The sequence below is a fragment of the Neomonachus schauinslandi genome, chromosome 5, assembly GCF_002201575.2.
Source record: "Neomonachus schauinslandi chromosome 5, ASM220157v2, whole genome shotgun sequence".
NCBI classification, from domain to species: Eukaryota; Metazoa; Chordata; class Mammalia; order Carnivora; family Phocidae; genus Neomonachus; species Neomonachus schauinslandi.
In genome coordinates, this window is record NC_058407.1 from 40,114,065 (window position 1) to 40,134,682 (window position 20,618).

At 35.5% G+C, this 20,618-nt stretch overlaps 1 protein-coding gene across 2 annotated transcripts in view; it reads right to left on the reverse strand.

The window, feature by feature from the left end:
• NAV3 (neuron navigator 3) overlaps positions 1 to 20,618 on the reverse strand; it is a 347,818-nt gene that overhangs the window by 42,451 nt on the left and 284,749 nt on the right. For both annotated transcript variants that reach the window (XM_021678554.1, XM_021678552.1), the window contains exons 22-24: positions 18,385 to 18,462; positions 9,270 to 9,353; positions 540 to 651 (exon numbers count right to left, since the gene is read on the reverse strand). In XM_021678554.1, coding sequence (XP_021534229.1) covers positions 540 to 651; positions 9,270 to 9,353; positions 18,385 to 18,462 — 274 coding nt within the window. The remainder of the gene's footprint in view (positions 1 to 539; positions 652 to 9,269; positions 9,354 to 18,384; positions 18,463 to 20,618) is intronic.

Below are 20,618 nucleotides of genomic sequence, written 5' to 3' on the forward strand. Positions count from 1 at the left end.
GCTAAGGAGGGTGTGGTGGCAAATAAGATTATTTTATTATTGTTTAGAACTGATGAAGCATAGTAATAATGAAAAGCAGACTTTTAGTCCTTTTTCTTACTATTTTTAACATTTCTGTAAGAAGTGTACCTTTTTTACTGCCTCCACCCAGAATGAGCTCTTCCCCATACCTACTACTTGGTATTTTACCATATCGATTATTTTGTTTACAGATCTAGATTTTCATACTCTTTACAGGGTGTGTTTTGCTTGAAGTCAGATGTGAATGTATTAAGTAACCTCCCCAACATCCCCACTTTCACCAAATCAAATGGAGAAAAACGTGTGTACGACTATAGAAAAAAATTCCTTAAGGTTAATTAAAAAAATATTGATAAGGAAAGCTACTGTTCTTAAATTCTGGGATTCTAACTGCATTAAGGCCAAGTTATCCATTATAAAAGGTAGTGCCACCAAGTAAAAGCAGCCTCTCTCTAAAAAATAAGATAAAATTGGTACTTATTATATTGGATGAAAAATGGCAATAGTTCTCAATATACCTTTGGGAGGGTGGTCTGGACCATTCAGCGCTCCCTGAATAGCTGCCTGGGCAGCAGAGTTCTGGGCCTTCAGCATTTCAATGGTTTCTCTTAGTTCTATCAGTTCAGACTCCTGTGAAACAAACAGAATTTAGAAGTTTTAGTACCTAGAGAGAAAAGTGAAATGTCCTTGTTCATAATTCACAATCATACGGGTTTCATTTTATGTAGTGCGAACGTCCTGGGAGATTTGAATGCCTGACTGACCTTGTCAAGTCATATCTAACAACTTCTTATTTACCTAAACGTAAAGGAGAATTTTAGAAAAATGTCTTGGTTATTCTCTTATTAATGGGATCTGAATAGTCTTTATTCCTTTCAAAGGGTGGCACCTAAAGCTCACCAGCGCAAAATAAAGCAAGATATCACAGTGTGCATTTTATACCACACTTACTAATACCACCATGATTAGATCAGAGAGTTAGCTAGCAGAATTGTACTGGTGCCCCACATCGCATTTACTGTCAGCCGGAAACCCTGAGTTCTTATTGAATAAATGACTGCATATTTTGTCTCCTTTATTTTGCACTTGGGGAACCGATTCTTTATATTCAAGTATAAAAGCAGGAATTCATCCCTACCTCACTCCTACTACATGTCATCTTATTAAATTCTGCTGGGCAAATCAAGGTCATCTTAGATTCTGATACTTTTCATCCAATAAGTTTCCTAGTATGGAGACCCAATTTTACCAAGCCAAAGCAACACAGGAATTTTTTTTTTAATTGAATAGAAATACATGCAATCTCCAGCCCTTAAATAATACTAATTTATCAAAAAAAAAAAGGTAGCTTACACATCAAATTGTTATAAAACATCTATTCTCTTATTGAACTCACGGTAACTTTAAGATGTGTCCCAATGAACATATAAATGATTTTTCACAGTTATATAAGTGAATTTTTTTATCAGAAATGACTATGAGGAAGAATGAAGAAGATAGGATATATGTGCTTCTCCAAAAAAGAAGTAGAGTATTGTTTCAGCATGGGCAGTATTTCCCTCAGGAGCTCAAAAACAAGGGGCATCCAGAATTCCTGGCAGTGTCGGCAACTCTAAAAATTAGAATTCTTGTCAGCCTCTTAGAGGGAGAATTCCTAGGGAATGTAATTGTCATTGATCATTTTCTCTATCATCTTTGGCAGCAATCCAAAGAATCAGGCTCAGGTTCTTCACTCCATAGTAAATAGTTTATTCCTACTCTCCATCTCCCAGAATATATTAAAAAGGTAAGATCAGGACAATCACCTTTGGAGGAAATAGCTTCAGGTATGAGAACGTCCAGAGACTATTCTAACCTTAGACACTTAAAAAAAAACCCAAAAGAACCAAAAAACAAAAAAACAGGCAATGCTAATTGAAATGATAACCAACTTTATAACTATTTTCATTGGATATCTGACATATATCTAATAGATGACAGATATTTAAAAAAAAATAATAAACCCTCTTACAGACTTCTAATAGTTTATAAGTCAAAGAATCTCATAATGAACAATCTGTAGCAACCTCCTAGATTCACAGCTGGATCTTCAAATATTTGACTGTAATTTAATTTGCATATATTTATCATGAAGGAAAAATAACATGTTTGTGGAAAATTTCCACTGCCACAATACAAAATTCAGATCCAATTCATCATAATTTCTCAGTCTCTCCAAGTTCTGTCTATAATTTTGTCCCTTGCTCAATTAGTAATAGATAAGTTTTCCAAATTTTAATGTATTTTTCATTTAAAATAAATCTCCCAATAGATAAAATGTTTACTGAAATTCATTCTGCCTTTACCAGAAAACTATTTACAAAAGGAGCTCTATAGTGCATACTTAATGAATCATATAATTTAAATAGTAATTTTACAACATATAAACTGGAATACACATTAAATTTTAATTAAAATCAGATTCTCATCCTTGACTTTAAAATCAATAGTGCTTATACTGTGGATTAAAAAATTTGCTGAAATATGTGGCCTTAGGTTGAAAGAAGAAAAATGGAAATGAGATCTCATACAAAGGTCTAAAAAATACAGCTTAATTTTATGAGTAAGCTGACTTATTCCAATGTCTAAACTTTAATCTTTTCTAGAGAAGTCTCTTCTCAAAACTGTTTTTAGAAAGATTAGAAGTGGAATGCTCAGGGAATATTGTTTTATCAGAAAACTGCATTTAATATGAGATAGAGGAATGATTACTTCTAAAATTAAGTGTCTTTTTTTAAAGATTATTTATTGAGAGAGAGGGCACAAGTTGGGGGGGGAAGGGCAGAGGGAGCGGGAGAAGCAGACTCGCCACTGAGCAGGGAGCTCGATGTGGGGCTCAATCCCAGGACCCTGGGGATCATGACCTGAGCTGAAGGCAGACGCTCAATCAACTGAGCCACCCAGGTGCCCCTAAAATTAAGTATCTTTTAAAAAAACAACAGATATTAACAGGTTAGTTGTTATTCAGTATGGCACAATAGACCCAAAGGAAGAATAACTAGGTAACAAATACATTCATTACGTAAATTGAGAAAATCACGTGTATGAAAAAATTAGTTTAGCCAAATTATATTAGTAGTTCTTCAGGAAAACTTTATAAGTATAAGCAAGGGCCTATAAAACATTCCAGTGTCTTTAATTAAAAAGATAGTTAAATTTGACACTGATAATCTATCCAAACCTGAACTAGGTATCTCTTCATATCTGCAAAAATCCCTTCCTTCTTTCTTATTTCAGTTAATGAGATCCACCTTCTGCATCACTCAAACTAGAACTATCCCTTTCACTGAGTCTTCCCATATGATTTCTCCCTTTGCTTTAAGTATTTTTCTCACTATTAAAGGCCCTGGTGAAATGCCTCCATATGCTTGAAACCTCTTAGCTTTCCTTTCAGAAAAAAAGGACCCTTCTCTGTACTTCCAGATCATTTAATGCATTCAGCTTATTTAGTTGTTGTAGACTTTGTCTTTTCACTGAGATTTATGATCTCAGTAAATGTTGGGATGATTTTGTTCAAACGTTCTGGTCTATGTTAAACAGGTGTTTCTCCCCATCAAAGAATTATGTAAAGCTTCAATTCTATGTATGTTTTAACAAGAGGGTGTTTGATCACCTTTGGTGCCATATAAAAACATCAGTGACTTTATTATTCCTTATAAACAGAAAGTCTGGATATGGCTAAATCAGTGAAATCATTTCCTTTGGATGGCAACAAAGTCAGGTTTCCCTTTCTCTCTTTTCCAGCAGTAAGTATATAAAGATTAATATAAGCACTTTAAAATGAAAACTTGGCTGAGACATAGAAATTGTTTTATAATAGTTTTTTTCTAGTCTTCCTTTTTTTCTCCTTCATAATTACAGTTGGTGGTTCACATTTATTTTTAAACTATATTTTTCTTTCTCAAAAAAAGATTTATTTATTTATTTTAGAGAGAGAGAGCCCAAATGGGAGGGGCAGAGAAAGAGGGAGAGAGAATCCCAAGCAGACTCCAAGAGGAGCACAAAGCCCAAGGCAGGGCTCAATCTCACAACCCCCAGATCAAGATCTTGAGATCACGACCTGAGCCAAAACCAAGAGTCAGACCCTCAACTGACTGTGCCACCCAGGCATCCCTTAGGCTATATTTTTGTCAGGTGACTATAATGCTTAGAAATTGCAAGGCTGCTTCCAAGTACAACTATGAAATCCTCCTTTTTCTTTGGCCATGGTGGGGAGTGTGGATCAGAAATATAATTAGAAGCGAGTTCTAGAAATAGCCAAATATAAAATCATTTGATACTCTGAAATATTTTCATTTAGTTTCTTTATTTTGAAGGTGACCAAATAGAAGATACTTCAGTTCTGAGACTATTCAACTTTCAGAAAAAACCCTGGAAAATGTATATGCCATCAAGATATGGATTGAAAGCCTCTTCTAACTCAGTAGTTTCCAGTTTCCATTCTCTTCATTATATACCAAAGAGAAGATGGGGGCTAGGACGATTCTGTACAGTATCTTGGGACTAGATGATCAGATCATACTTAGTTGATATTTTCTCACTTTTTGAAAGTGGGAACCAAACTAAAACTGCATTCACCTGTAGTAAGCTATTCAAGATAATGATGCCCCAAACACCTGCTGATCATGTAAGATTCCAGTTTTCCATGAGAGTTTCTCATTAAAAGAAGCTGAATGGAGTCAATGTCTTTTCTAACTGCTTTGTACATGTCTCCGAAGCTAAACAAATTATCAAGGTCAGACTTGGAATGCTTCAAAATGAGATGATCAAATACTTTGTCATAATACTAGCCCTGCTTGGTGTCCTTTCCAACCTAATTTCCTAACTGCATCTGACCTCTTTCCAAATTTCTCCTGGACACAGGCCTTGCTAAAAATCGTACAAGCTTGGCAATAAATCTCATCAACCAACTTGACCTTCTAGGCAAGACTCTTAAAAATTTGCACTAAACCTGCTTTTGCTTCCTTACACTGACACTCAGTTAAACTTACACTGTCTAGCTGTTGTTAATTTGAACATGTCCTACTCCCCACGATTATGTGTGTGCCTTGAAATCTTGTAAATTTTTCTGCTGAAAGAACCCAACCAGCCCTGATTCTGACAAAATGCACTAAGTTCCTCTAATCCCAGTAGTGCAAGTAACTTGATTCCATGAATAACATGGATTCAAATTATCCTATGCTCTAAAAGCCTAGTACACATATTTTCTGACTCTAATGATAAATTTTTAGTGAGTAAAAATTTACTCACTAATTAAGTCTTAATTCTCTCAAAGAATCTTGGTGGAGAAGTGCTAATAAAGGGACAAGGACCATAAATCCAGGTAAAATTCTTGATCAGACTCTGTCACTGTCACAATCTGTAATGCCTTAGGTTAGGTATAGGGCAATACCTAGAGACAATTTCACTCTCCAGCCAACAAGCATTCATGACAATTATCTTAATTTTTCCTACCTACAGACTTACTATTATGTAACATGTAGCATTCCAGTGGATACTGAGGATGCTGTTAAACGATCAGGAAATGCTGCTGGATTGATCTTCATTAACTAACTTTTATCATGTTAGTCTAGAGTCAAAAGCCTTGGAACGGCTCCTTGTTTTTCAAGGATCAGATTCCTTAGACATCTTTCTAGGCTTAGTTCCACATTTCTCTTCACATCCCTTCTTTTTCCCTTAATGTCCCCCTTAATTTCCCTCCTTGCTCTTCATGCTCATGGTGCCCTTTCTTCTACGACACGTAGTCCCCCATTTTCCTGGAATTAATCTTCCTCCTAGAGCCCAAAGGGGCTCCCCCGTGACACCCCTACTCTGGAACCTAAGTGAAGATGCAGGGGTCCCCTGTGAGTACGCTCAGGACACTATACTATTATATTTCCAATGGCACCCCAAATTTTCTGCCTCCTGAGTGATTCATATGCATCTTTCTTTCTCACCAGGCTATAAGGGTATAAAAGCAGTGTTCTGGCAAGACAACCAGGATTCTAGGTATGGCATCTGGGAACAAGGTAATATTTTAAGACACTATTCAAGGAAATGGACTTGGTCTATAAAGCAAACTAATATTTTGATATAGTTTTCAGACTATTAGTGCCATATGATTGTTGAAAATCATACTTTGAAGCTAGAAGAAGCCCAAAGACTTGGATTTGAGTCCTAGTTTCATTTACATTTCTTAAGTATGTAGCCAAGAACATGAAACCACCTTGGCTTTTGTTGCTTCATGTGTTAGCATCCCACCTTCCCTCCCAACATCCTCACTCTTAACATTTTCAGTGGTGCTTATCTTCACCTGAAATCCTGTATTTTTATCATAATCCGTCACTTCCTGTAATATAAACTCTATTTTATATTATAACCAGTTATAAACTAGGATATAAACAGCATGCGTGTATATATAAATAATGCATACATATATTATATGTAGTATATAGAATTATATATATATATATATACATATATATATACATACATATATATATAATTTCACTGCTGAAGTCTCAGTAGCTAGGGTAGTCTCTTGTACACAGTAGAAATTCAATATAACTTTGGTGAATGATTAAATGGACAAATGAGCCTTGGAACTCCAAGAACAGTTTCAAAACCTCTGCTCTATATGCACTAATCTTTTTCCCAGGATTGTTGGATCACCAGAGAGCAATACACCCTTTTATCTCAGCTCCCTGAAGAAATGACTTCACTGAAATATGATTAAATGTTATGCCCTCAGCTTTTAGAGAAATGTCTATTTGAACAGCGATTTTGTCTTTTGTTATTCCATGACCCCAATTTAAGAAACGTTACAATAAATTTGTCCTTGAATTCAGTGCCAAAAAGTTTGTCTCTCCGATCTAAATTATGCTCTTCTGGTCAGAAAATGAGAACTAGACATGCCAAGCAATCTCCCTTTGTGCCTTAGATTCCTTGACATTCAATTCCATTCAGTGCTTTGTGGTAGAAATTACATAGGCTCAGGCATCTTATTATATACATTCCTCTACTTGTTTTCACTAGATTCTGTTATTGAATTGTGCCATATCATATTGCAATTAGTTTTATGATTCCCAAAGCCACCTTGGAAATATGCAAGTTATAAATCTCAGATTAATAAAATACACTACTTACTAACATTGTTTGTGCATATGGCTTGCAATGAGACAAGCAATCACCTTATTTTCAGTTTAAAAATGGCAAGGCAATTTCAGACATCATATCTTCTGAGAAAATTTTATAATTTTGGCAATGTTCCTTTATGGTTAATGTGTACACAATTATAAAATTCTGTGTATTATGCGGATGTATTTAAAAACATTCAGGCATTATTCATAGGCATTATAAATTAACAAATGCATAGTTTCCAATTTCTATGAGAAGTTTTATTTATAAATATAAAAGAAGTGAATATGGGATGGTAAAAAACATTAATTTTGATTTCTTAAAGATAGTGAGACTTAAGTACTAACCATGATTTCTAGCAATATGCCTGGCACATAGCCAATGATGAATTTGGTTTATCCTATATTTTTTTAAGGGAAAAAAGGAGAGAAATGTAAAGAAAGGTAACAATTTTTTTGACTATCCACTGTATGTGGCCTCATATTGCATTTTCCTTATTCCTCAGAGTGATTCTACAAGGTAGTTATTATAAACCTGACTTTTAAAATGATGAATGTGAGGGTCAGCAAAAGAAGATTCCACAGCTCTTAAGAGGTCCCCCGAGATTCATACTCAAGCTTCCCGGGCTCCAACATTCATATTCTTTCCCACTTGGCTGTCCTAAAAGACCTCGTCATCCTGTTTGCTGAGCTCTTAGGTTACATAGTGAAGTGGTAAACTGGACTGCCTCTCTCCCCCTTAAAAAAAGATGAAGATAAAATTCCTGTGCTCAAAAGGTGTTTGTCATCTTCCCTTTCAGAACAGGTTTGACAGAGATGGACAGTGTTCTCTTTCATAAGCAGGGGTAATCTTTGAAATAGGAGAATGAAAGATAAGGGCAAATAAAATACAGTTTGCTAATTACACCAGGCTATTACAGGAATATTTGATTTTCTCTTGAGTTTAATTGGTCTGTTCATTCAGGTTTTTTTTTTTTTATTTAAAAAATGGTAAACTGACCAAATGGTAACATATGCTAGTTCTGTAAAGCTAATGACATACTTTACAGAATTGAAGACAAAACTGAAGCCATCTCTCAGGACAGATATAGGCACTGATTCTGAAAGTATCCAAAGCTTTTTAGATTTTGGATCTCTTTGGAAATTAGATGAAAACTGTGGATATCTGCTCATATTATGCACATATGCAGTTTTTACAAATGTTTCCATACAGTTTTAGAGACTTCATCTGTCTCTAACACCCATCCAAGGACTAAGGTTTGGGTCACCAAAATAATGGCAGAGAGGTAAGTTACTGGTCATCCCACGGAAAGTGTCCAGATTCTTTCTCGGCAACATGCACCTTTTGGATATGTTTGCCTCATGAACTAAATTCTGTTTCTTTCTTTTTAGAATTCATTCTCCCCCTCCATAAAACCTTTCAGGTTTATTTTAAAGTTTGTGATATGAATTAACTTGACTTTTCAAAGACAGCATCCCCAGATGCCAACTAATCCCCATTACTCCAAAAGGACACAAATCTTCACTTAGCATTCTGTATTTCTAAACTTCAGCTCAGGATCAGTGTTTCAGTCTCTTGTCCCACAGATGCTGTAATGTGAGCCCCTTGCTTTGTAAAGTCCTCGCATCTCCTCCAGACTTTCTCCATGGGTATCTCCGCTCACAGCCATGGTCTATATCTGGGCTTACAGACCATGCATTTGTGAGAATTCTTATCAGAGTGCAATTCTTGTCAACTGCATAACAAGTTGTTCCTAGAATATTCTAACTCTTCTCCTATACAACTGCTTCTCTTCCTTAACATTTGGTATTCTTTTAATAGGTCCAACCACGAGTAAAATAATAGACTGCCTGGATAGAACTTCTTTTGTGTGTGTGTGTATGTGTGTGTGTGTGTGTGTGTGTGTCCTACTATGGATTAATCTGAATCATATGTCTTTAGAAATTAAAATCTGAAAAGAAAAAGTATTATCTTGTCATTTTCCAATTTAGTATGCCACATTATGTTGAAGGAGCTGCATCTCATGCATTGTTTAAACATCCTATGCAACTTGCTGTCTTATTTCAAGCCCCCATGGCAATTCTTGGACATACCTTCTGTTCTGCTGTCATGGTTAGACTTTGCAGTCGGCCAGTCATATTCCCTAAACTCTTTTCAAAAGCTGCTACGAGGTGAGCCTGTGAACAAAATGGAAGGAACACATTTTAAATGTCAGAACCTTATATCGATGGATGAAAACTCTTGATTTTATAAAATGCTTAATTTCAGGTATTCTAACTCTTTAAATACTATGACCACCATGGTTAGCTTTCAGTGATGACTCTCCTTTAACGTAAATCTTTGTTTATGTCATTTCTCATAACATAATAAAATAAAATTTTTAAAAAATAATAAAAATAAACTTCAGTTTAAATTCAGCATTTCTGTCTTTTGACATTTAATGTGAGTTCAACTTCTGAAAAGGGATGGTATTTTGCAAATAATAACACCTTCTGACTTGCATGTCACAGAGGATTTGACACCCAAAATACTGAATAAAGTTCTGAGTTGCCAAGTTTTTAGACTTAAAGCTCAAGAGGAGGTCACTGCCATAGTCAATGGACAAATGTTTCTCATTTTTATACCTGCATGATGACCTTTGGAGATATTGTTAGCTCCTTCATTGTAATGATACTCTCCTTCAAGTGTCAGACATCTGCTGACAGCTAACACATTATCTTTCCTTTTTTTGTGCATACAAAGAATGGAATCAGAAAGAGTTGTCTTCACTTTCCAAACTCCTTTCAATAATAGGGCTTTTATTTCTACTTTATTCCCTTCAACTAAGGAAGTGCAGGGAGGCCAGCTAGAAATAATATTCAGTCATATTTTATTTAAGTTTTCATGGCTTTCGGGTTTTATTTTAAATCTCAGGGAATTATACATATTACAGTATAAAACCTTAACTCTTATGATTAAGAAGTATTTGACAATCTTACAGCTCTAGAATAGGCCAGTTTCTTTGGCATGCCATTATCCAGTAGCTTCATCCACCGAATATTAAGCATGGAGAGGTGCTTCAATCTCTCAACAGTTGCTTGAGGAGAACCACAGATGTGTTATCTTAAACCGATGGAATTTTATTGTGCCCTTCCAAAGATACAACGATAGGAGATTTTACAACCTACATCTGTAATAAACTATGTGGGGGGGGGGAATTTGGCAATCCTTGGCAAAGATTAATTTTTTGAGAGAAGGGAGTAAAAGGACTTATTAAAATACATCACCTTGTAACTCTAGCAGAGCTGAAAGGCCGAGGTAACTATTATGAGATGGATGGCAGGAATCCAAAGAATTAGGGCACTGGAAATTTATTCCATTACTGATAATAGCGAGAAGTTTATTCCATTATTGGTAACAGCTAGAATGTACAAGTCCCTTCTGATAGTATCACAATATAAAGGTGTCTCTGTTCCTAGTACTGAGCTTATCTTGTGCTCCCTTCCTTTTCCCAATACAACAATATAAAGATAATTTGTGGAGAATACTTCTATTAATCTTCAGTCCACCAGTACAAATCTTTATTCTTTTTCCACTCCCTCTTGCCTCTATCTCCCTCCCCCACCAACTCTCTCTCTCTCTTTCTCACACACACACACACACACACACACACACACACACACACAACCTTGAGAATTATACTCCAAGGTTAGTTAGCAGATTTAATAGGATAAATAACACTCTTTAAAAAAAAAAAAGGAGGGGCGCCTGGGTGGCTCAGTTGGTTAAGCGACTGCCTTCGGCTCAGGTCATGATCCTGGAGTCCCTGGATCGAGTCCCGCATCGGGCTCCCGGCTCGGCAAGGAGCCTGCTTCTCCCTCTGACCCTCCCCCCTCTCATGTGCTCTCTGTCTCTCTCATTCTCTCTGTCTCAAATAAATAAATAAAATCTTTAAAAAAAAAAAAAAGGAATAGTATTTTGTAGTTTAAAATGTTTTTGATGACAAGGAATATCCTTGCATCAGACTTACTATATCAGAACTTAGCACAAGGTTATGTTCCATTTTCTCTCATACATAACCTTTTTTATTGTAAAAAAAATTTTAAGTTAACAAAACCATATTAAACCATATTAGCCATACTAAAAGTGAACAAAATGAAAATGCATAGCTCACTGGTTTCTCACGTAGTGAACGTTCATACACTCACCAGCCAAGTCAAGAAATAGGACAATCGAAGATCCTAAAAGTTCTCCCTGACCTTTCTCCTATTACTGTCCCCTCTCCCTTCCCCCAGAATAACCACTAGTATTGTAACATTTATGGTAATTATTTTCTCGCTTTTCTTTATAGTTATACCACTAAGCTTGCATCCCTAAACACTATGTTTTAGCTTTGTCTATTTTTTAAACTATCAGAGTGGAATCATATGGCACAATTTTTTTTTGTGACTGTTTTCTTTTTCTTAACATTGTGTTTCTGAGATTCACCCATGTGGGTGTCACAGGAGTTAGATTTTACAGGAATGCATTGCTCTATGTGATTTATAATATGTTTGCCCATGATTGACCATTTCTGCTGATTCCAGTTTAGGTTATTAACAATAATCCTGCTATGACTATATGATGGGTTACTAAATCCTAAAATAAAATTACTCATTTTCTTTTAGAATAGTGGAAATTCTGGCCGGAAACCACTGTTAATATTTGCTAAAAGAAATATAAGATTCTACTCAATATTGCAATTTTAATTCTCCTAAACAATAAGTAAGGCTTACTTATCGGATATATAAACTTGAATGTATAAACTTGGAAGAAAATTTTACTTTACCTTCTATGCATATTTTCTCAGTTAAACAGGAGTTAAAATATGACAAAGAAAGTAGGAATGTGAACTTGCTGAATAAATATACTGCCTGTATTTTGTAGCTACTAGTTAATACAAAATGTTCACTATGAGAATGTCAGTTTTCAGTCTTTGGAACATTGCTGTTCATTAATTATTCATAAGAAAATGTATAACTGGTTACCAAAGAACATTTTGAGTCACATTGTTCTCCATGAAAAATGTTAGAAGTATGTTAGTGAAATACTGCTTTAAATTTATGTGGCCTTGGCTTAGGTTATCAGATTAACTTTGTTATTTTGAAGGTAATTCAAGGTTAAATTTCTCACCAATTGGATTAATGGAAAGGGAGTCCAAGAAACCAATAACAGAAACCATTCCTACCAGTGATGATCTTTGTCACCTCAACAGAGAGAAAATGGAAAGTAAAACCAATTGAGTACAGGACAATAGATCTTATCTGAGAAACTTAATAAATGATGACTTTTTTAAAATTGTGGATTTTTAGGGGGACTACTGATCATGGTTTACTTGGTTCTGACTTTTCTCTTAGCAGCTGCATAATTTTCAAACCACAATAAAATTGTATCAGTATGATAATGAATACTCCCCGACCTGTGTTAGGTGAAGTTTGTCAAGGGAATAAGATAGACATGGGGCTAGATATTAGTTAAGGGAAGGTATTTCTAGTACATATTGTCTTTAGTTTTGGAATCCTATAATATAATCTGAATATAATCTGAATCTTTACATAAACAGAATTATTGTGCTGCTAAACAGTAAAATGAAAGATTATGAAAAATGCCTGCATTGTATTCATTCACCCAGAATTTAGTGACAGTCCACCAACCAAAAAAAAAAAAAAAAATACATAGATTTATATGGAGATGTATATAAATGTGACTTTACATTTGAAAATCAATAGACGAGCTGAAAATGATTCTGAAATTATCATAAATAAGGTTTCACATTTTTTACACATTATAAAATTGTTCCTTCAGTGTTTGTCATTGTTAATATGTGCAAAATTGTTTTCTGTGAAAAGAGATGCAGAAAAGTAACAGTAACTGCCAGAATACATAAAAATATTAAATAGAGCAAAAAAATAGGACACAATCCTAAACAAAATAACATCCGAGAGATTTTTGGCTAAAAGACCTATATGCTGAAAGGCAAAAAAAAGTACCCTTGTGACATATTCATTCAGTGATATCTTTGAAAAAATGGAAATAATAACTAGTCTTAGTACCCATTTCTAAATATGTAAGAGCTGAGGTTCGTAAACAAAATATATTAGAACACAAACGAATGCTCCCCACCTGACTTGGCTGTAGGAACGTGTGGGTGAGAGGCCAGAGGGCACCTGGCTGACTGCATGATATGACCATACATTTGCAGATGCTTGCTTGGGGGGGGCTCCTCTTTTCTTCCTGTTCATAGGTGGGGCACTGGTCCAGGGAAGGTCGGACAGCAGTATCTGCCAACATACCCTCTCTCTTTTCTTTTCTTTTTTTTTTTTTTAAGATTTTATTTATTTGACAGAGAGAGACACAACGAGAGAGGGGACACAAGCAGGGGGAGTGGGAGAGGGAGAAGCAGGCTTCCCGCAGAGCAGGGAGCTCGATGTGGGGCTCGATCTCGGGACCCTGGGATCATGACCTGAGCTGAAGGCAGACGCTCAACTGACTGAGCCACCCAGGTGCCCCCCCCCCCTCTCTTTTCTAAAGACATCCTAGTAGAAAGTGCTTTACAGAGAGTCCTTCCAGGGCTTTCTGCAGCTCTGATCAGAGAACTTCACAAGTGGATGGGAAGACTCAGCGCACATTCTACTGAATGGAGGTTTTACTCTGCCAGTCAAATGAGGAGTGAGTTGGTTGGGCACCTTTCTAATTTACTGCTGTTCCTTTTTTTTTTTTTTTTTAAAGATCTTTTTATTTATTAGAGAGAGAGAGAGAAAGCAGGGGGAGGGGCGGAGGGAGAGGGAAAGAGAGAATCTCAAGCAGACTCCACACTGAGCGCAGAGTCCAACATGGGGCTCCATATCACAACACTGAGATCAAGACCTGAGCCAAAACCAAGAGTCAGATGCTTAACCGACTGAGCCACCCAGGTGCCCCTATGCTGCCCCTTTTAACAAAGTGGGAACAAAGCATTTTAATAGAGAAGCAGGTAAGTTTCAAATTTAAAAATTAAAACATGGATTACTGTGTGGACTCTCTACAAATATAATTATGCCAGGCCCAAACACAGATCAATTGACAGATCAATTACAAAAAACAAACAAACAAACAAAAAACCAAATTAAGGAAAATCATTTTAGTCCTGATAGAATTATTAAAATATTGAGTAAAAAATGAATATCTAGACACTTAAATGATCATTAAATAAAAAAACAACAGTTAATGATATTTTCTACAGAGCCAAACCCACTGTAATTCATCCTTATAAAAATCATGGCTCTTTTACTACTTCACTTCTATACAACAATGCTCATTGTAGTGATCTTATTTAACTAAAAGGTAGAAAGTTTACTTTTGGTCTAAAGAAACTAAAAAAATACAAGGTTCATCTCTACTTCCAAATAGGATTACAAGATTAAAAATAATTTTTGACTTATATTAAAGAGTTCTGTACAGGGGCGCCTGGGTGGCTCAGTCAGTTAAGCGGCTGCGTTCAGCTCAAGTCATGATTCCAGGGTCCTGGGATCGAGGCCTGCATGGGGCTCCCTGCTCAGCGGGGGGCCTGCTTCTCCCTCTCCCACTCCCCCTGCTTGTGCTCTCTCTCTCTCTGCCAAATAAATAAAATATTTAAAAAAAAAAGAGTTCTGTACAGATATAATTTTATTCAGTCTTATGATTAATTTAATTTCTGTACATGTATTTTACAATATATGTATATATTACACACATCAACAGATATTAACAAGCATCTGAATTTGTTAATTTGAATATCTGAATGTATTCTCTGAATGAAATTTAAATGCAGTACTTTTTAGAACTAAGAAAAAATAAAATATTAACTAAAAAATCCTTTGATGACTCATTATGCTCTATGGGATTTAAAGTGACATTATAAACCAAATGCTAAAGACAGTAAGTTCAAGATGATTTGCAGTTAATAGGTAACTTATGAGTAATTCAAATTTCTAAATGTATAAAGGAGATTATATGTTTAAAAATACAAATTGACATAGATATACAAGACTGCTGAGTAGTAATCCATGATAGAGATCTACCATAGTTTGTTTTTTTCTTTTTCTTTTTTTTTTATGTTATGTTAATCACCATACATTGCATCATTAGTTTTTGATGTAGTGTTCCATGATTCATTGTTTGCGTATAACACCATAGTTTGTTTTATCCAATGACCTATGAAGGGATATTTGGTTGTTTGCAATGTTTTAAAAATAAAGTTGCTATGTACAATTTTTTGTATGGCTCTTAGGTGATTTCAGATTTATAAAATGCATTATGAAGGGAAAAAAAAAGCATGCAAAATAGGATATAATTTAGGCTCCCGTCCTTGTGCAGAAAACACTACTAAGGATAACAAAGATGTGGCTAGGGGAAGCTGGAGACATTTGGGCATTTTCTCTAAGATCAGCACTTTTTAAGCAAAATCATCTATTTGACATTAGTTCCTCTAATTCTGTATTCATTCCATTTTTTATTATTGTTCCTTGAGGAGACATTATAGATGCTTTTTTCCTAATAGCCCCCTTCCTCCATGACGTCTTAATACCATAGATACACTGGATACCTGCTTATATATTCTATGTATAACTGTGCTTTATGCATAAATAGAGTAAGCTTTCTCACCACAAAAACCAATTTTCAACTTCTGGTGGTCATATCAACACTCCGCTGAGAATACATGAGCCAAAGTCATGAAAACACATCAGTGAAAGTCAGTGTGGCATGCATGATTGGAGCAGAAGTGGTAGAGAGCCAATGAGTGACACCTTTAAAAAAATTTTGCTCCCTTTCCAAACAATGGCACAGAGTCAAATTTCAGGACTGCTCCCTTATGTTAAAATCTGGTTGCTCCTCTGTGTGTATGTGTGTGTGTGTGTGTGTGTGTGTGTGTGTACAAGCCTTTGCAAGTGTGTACATGCCTATATGTGTTCATGGCTATAAAAAAGATCAATGTTGAAAGGAAGTATAGGAAACCAACAATCGAACACTACACAGCCATAAAAAAGGATGAGATTGTGCCTTTTGAGACAACATAGATGGACCTTGAGGTATTATGCTAAGTGAAATACAAATGAGAGAAAAGAGAAAGACAAATGGCATATGATTCTACTCATAAATGAAATCTGAAAAAAATGAACAAGCAAAAAGCAGAACCAGAACTATAAATACAGAGAACACGTTGATGGGGGCCAGAGGGGAAGGGGTTGGGGGGGCTGGGCAAATAGGTGAAGGGGAGAGGGAGACACAGGCCTCCGGTTATGGAATGAGTAAGTCACAGGAATAAAAAACAGAGCATAAGGAATAGAGTCAGTGATACTGTAATGGTGACGTAATGGGACAGAGGATAGCAACTCCTGTAGTGAATGTAGCATAATGTATAAATTTGTCAAATCACTAAGCTGCACACTTGAAACCAATGTCACATTGTGTGTCAACTATACTCCCCCCGCCCCAAACCAACAACCATATTTAGGAAGGGTGTCTGAGGGAAAAACAAATATACATTTTTTTATTACATACTTTTTTTTAGTTTCAGTTTTCCTTTTTAATACCACATGCATGTAATGCTTTTGAAATGGTAATGGTTTTAAAAAATAGTAAAAGCCCAAATTCCACAATGTATAGCAGATGTTTATTATCCTAATATCTGCATTTATAAACCCACGCAAGAGACATTTACACAATAAAATAAAACCCCGACAAGTCATTAAAGATATCTGTAAATATCTTGATAATCCAATGCATAGGGTCTGTCACTGAGCCTTCCTCTTTGCAGATAAACACAACCCAATGTACTTTTGGCATTTACCTTGTCATATGTCCTCTGGGACATATGTCAGGAACCTAGACAGAGTGTTTTATACTATTATTCATCTAGCCTATAGTATAAAATTTATAGCGGCTTCTGAACTATTTCTTTAAGACTTATTCTTAGACACAAACTGTAGCTTAAATAATTCCATTCTCTTCCAGTATTGCCTAAAAATGCTCTAAAACCTGCTATTATTTTTTATATATTTTTTTATTATGTTATGTTAATCACCATATATTACATCATTAGTTTTTAATGTAGTTATCCGCAAACAATGAATCATGGAACACTACATTAAAACCTGCTATTATTTTTAACAATCCCCCAACAACATCTATAAGAAGAAATATAGGCAATCCCAAATGAAGTTGATTCTCCCAAAGTTGAGAAGATAAAATCCATTCAAATGGGGTGCTAAAATGAATCTGCGGTGAGTGAAATGACTTACTTACATGCTGTGGAAGTTATATTACACAATAATTTTTATCCTTAAAATCTCTCTTAATCAAGTCATACCCCGTGGGCCTACACCTGCTCTCTCCTCCTATGTCATGCTTTGTCCAGGACACAGAAAACCTCAATGGAGAGCAGGGATTGGTTAGGCAGACTAGGGGCCCAAAGCTACATGGTCCGACTGAGCAGATTAACGTTGAATGGAGGTGGCAGCAGGACATACGGCAAAACAGCGGGAGCTTCCTTACCCCTCACTGCTTCTCCTAACACTACTGTTCCTTAGGACGAGGTACAATGCCACATGTTACCCTGTATTATTCTGCATCTATTTGGAGTACTCCCTGGCACACTGAAAGAAATTCAGTAAATGTTAATATTATTGATGGTCTCCATTGGCATCATTTTTGCCACTCTCAGTGGGTCAAACTTCTGTGAGGAGGCTACCAAGGTTTTTAAGAGAACTATCTCTCATTCACAATATAGCTCAGATGCCCAAGTTTAGACCTAAGTTAATTTTTTTTTTTAGAATTAATTGGATGCTTAACTGCCAGTAAATCGTGCTGAAGAAGGCAGGGTGCATAGAATTGTTTATCTTCCAAATCTAATCACTATCAACGCCCAACCATATTGTGGCTTGAAAAAGAATCTATAGAGAGTAATAAAAAGAAAACACAAGAAAAGAAATAACCCTTGAAACTGTTACTAATGTTTCCAGCCTTAGAAGAAACAAAAAGCTCTTTTAATCAACCAATTAGGGTTTACATTTTATGACTCAGTGTGCAGGAAAGTTTACCTTTATATGAGGGACTGAATGAAGAATGTTTATTTTTGGACACTTAAAGTTTGCATGTCTGTTACCAAAATTATCGCATTTACTACATACAAATCTGTTTTGATATATCAAAAAATAATCAAAAGTGACTTACATTTGCTGACAGTTGAGATGTGAGAGTAGCAACTTTTTCTTGTGATGCAACCAGCTCTCGCCGCAGTTTGTGGATTTGCTAAGTGTAATTTAAAAAAAAATCAATTCAATACGCTAGTATTTTTACTTAAAACTAAGAATCTAATCCAAGAAAGCAAATATTATATTTCGCTCATGCAATCCCTTAATTAGTGTATCAGCACCAATTCCTGAAAAACCAAAGAAATGTGAGCCCTAGCTATATAGTAACAGTCAAATGCCACATGTAAGGAGAGGTAAGTGACTATGTTTAAGGTTAGGACTCAAATGTACAAATGAAAGGATGCTTGCTTTCTCCATTGCCCTATCTGCCTGACTCAAGAATCAGTTTACTTTCTCTATTGATTCTTCTAGCTTAAGGAACTTGTGATAATAAAACTCAGGCAGTAAAATCTTTTCTTTTTAAAAATTAAATATACATGTATACATTTTTTCTAGGTCTTCTTTTAGCAAAAAGTACTGAATGTTCTAGCATGGCGTTTAGCATGGAGTTTTAGCAAAAAATACTCAGTTTTTTTTTGGTGTGTGCTTATTTTAATTTTCTGTAGTTTGGCAACTTCTCAGAAGCTGTAGTCACTGAAAGTTGGCTCTAATTCCATGTATATTGAGTCCATATTTGAAAATAATTTTATTAGCTGGAGTTTCAATGGCTAACAGTCAGAGAAGCCTTCCTAAATCTTTATTATAATACCTTTTATTCATTGAGTTACTATTAGCTCAGAGTAGAAATGCTTTATAGATTATCTATAGTTTAAAAGTAAGGGGGAAAATCAGTAATACTGTTCAAATAATTAGATACGCCAACAAAATAAATATGCTAGATATCTTCCTCTTTAGCTAAGTTCACACTGTAATAAAATTGAACCAGAAAGAGAGAGTATTTCATAGCACATTTAAATTGTTAACATAAGCACTTTCTGCAGTTTAATCTGCATGTCTCATGTTCCTGAGACACGTAAACACCGATTAGTAAGGGTAAAACATCTATAACCATCTGAGACTAAGTCTACAAGTAGACTTCTGGTCTCAAGGGATCTTAGTTACTTAAATGCCAAACATTCTACTCAAATTCTTCTCATTTCTGCAAAAAGAAGTTTTCTATTGTGGTTGGGCTTTAAGAATACTGTCTCAGTTTGAAAGAGCATTCTTGACACAATTCATTGTCTTTTTCCCCCCTCTTTTGAAGAAAAGAAATGGTAGTCAACATTGAGAAACTCAAAAAAAGTTGTGAACTTCAAGCTGGAAGCAGAGACAGTGGACACTTAGCAATTTTCAGCAAATGTGATTCCATTTCACTCCTGTTTTTTTTTTTTTTTTAAAGAGATACACTAGCTCCCAAATAGGACTTGACTTGCATTCACATGATGACCACAGATAGTCCCAGAAAACAGACCATCAATTTCATCTTAAGCCAATACAAATCCAAAGAGCCTTTCTCAAATTAAAGTCTCTATTACATGATCCTTTACAATGTAATCTAGGAAACCTTAAAATAATGTAAATTATTTTTTAAAAACCAGACCCATTACAGGGAGGAATGATACAAAGGGGAGTCAGATAAGTACTAATCAGGCAAATAGGCAGCATTTGTATACCTCAGTAGCCATATTATGACCAAATTAGAAGCGTTGTCCTGTCCATGCAATATAAATAAAATAGTTTAGGTTTTTTTTTAAACATATTCACATTTTGGCCTAGCAATTATAAAGATCAAATTGCTATAATCAATATTATTTCGATATTCTTAAACATAGCACAAATTTTACTTTAAAAGCAAAGTAGGGCAAGGAGTTCCTTTGCAAAGGCTACTGCCAAGATACTGATTTCTCTGTGGTCTGCTTGCCTCAGTGTAAACAATCAAACAGTCATTACCACACCTTGAATAAAGGCTTAATTAAAGTCCTGCTCTCCTTGGATAGGACAATTCTTTTACAAAGGGAAATAAAAAGAACATTCTCTCCAGGTTGCAATCTGATTGGTACATGATTGCAACCAAGTGTGTATTTGTGAAATGCATGTGATTGGAACAATAGACCACAGTAGACATAAAGTGGTGATTAGAGCATCAAAGTCCTGGCATGAAACAGATGCACTGGGATGCTGGTAGCTTCTGTTGTGGAGGTCTGGTGCCTAAGTTTCAACAGTTTCATTAATCCTATGCGGTTGGTCTCACAGGCGTTGGGGAAAAGAGACTAC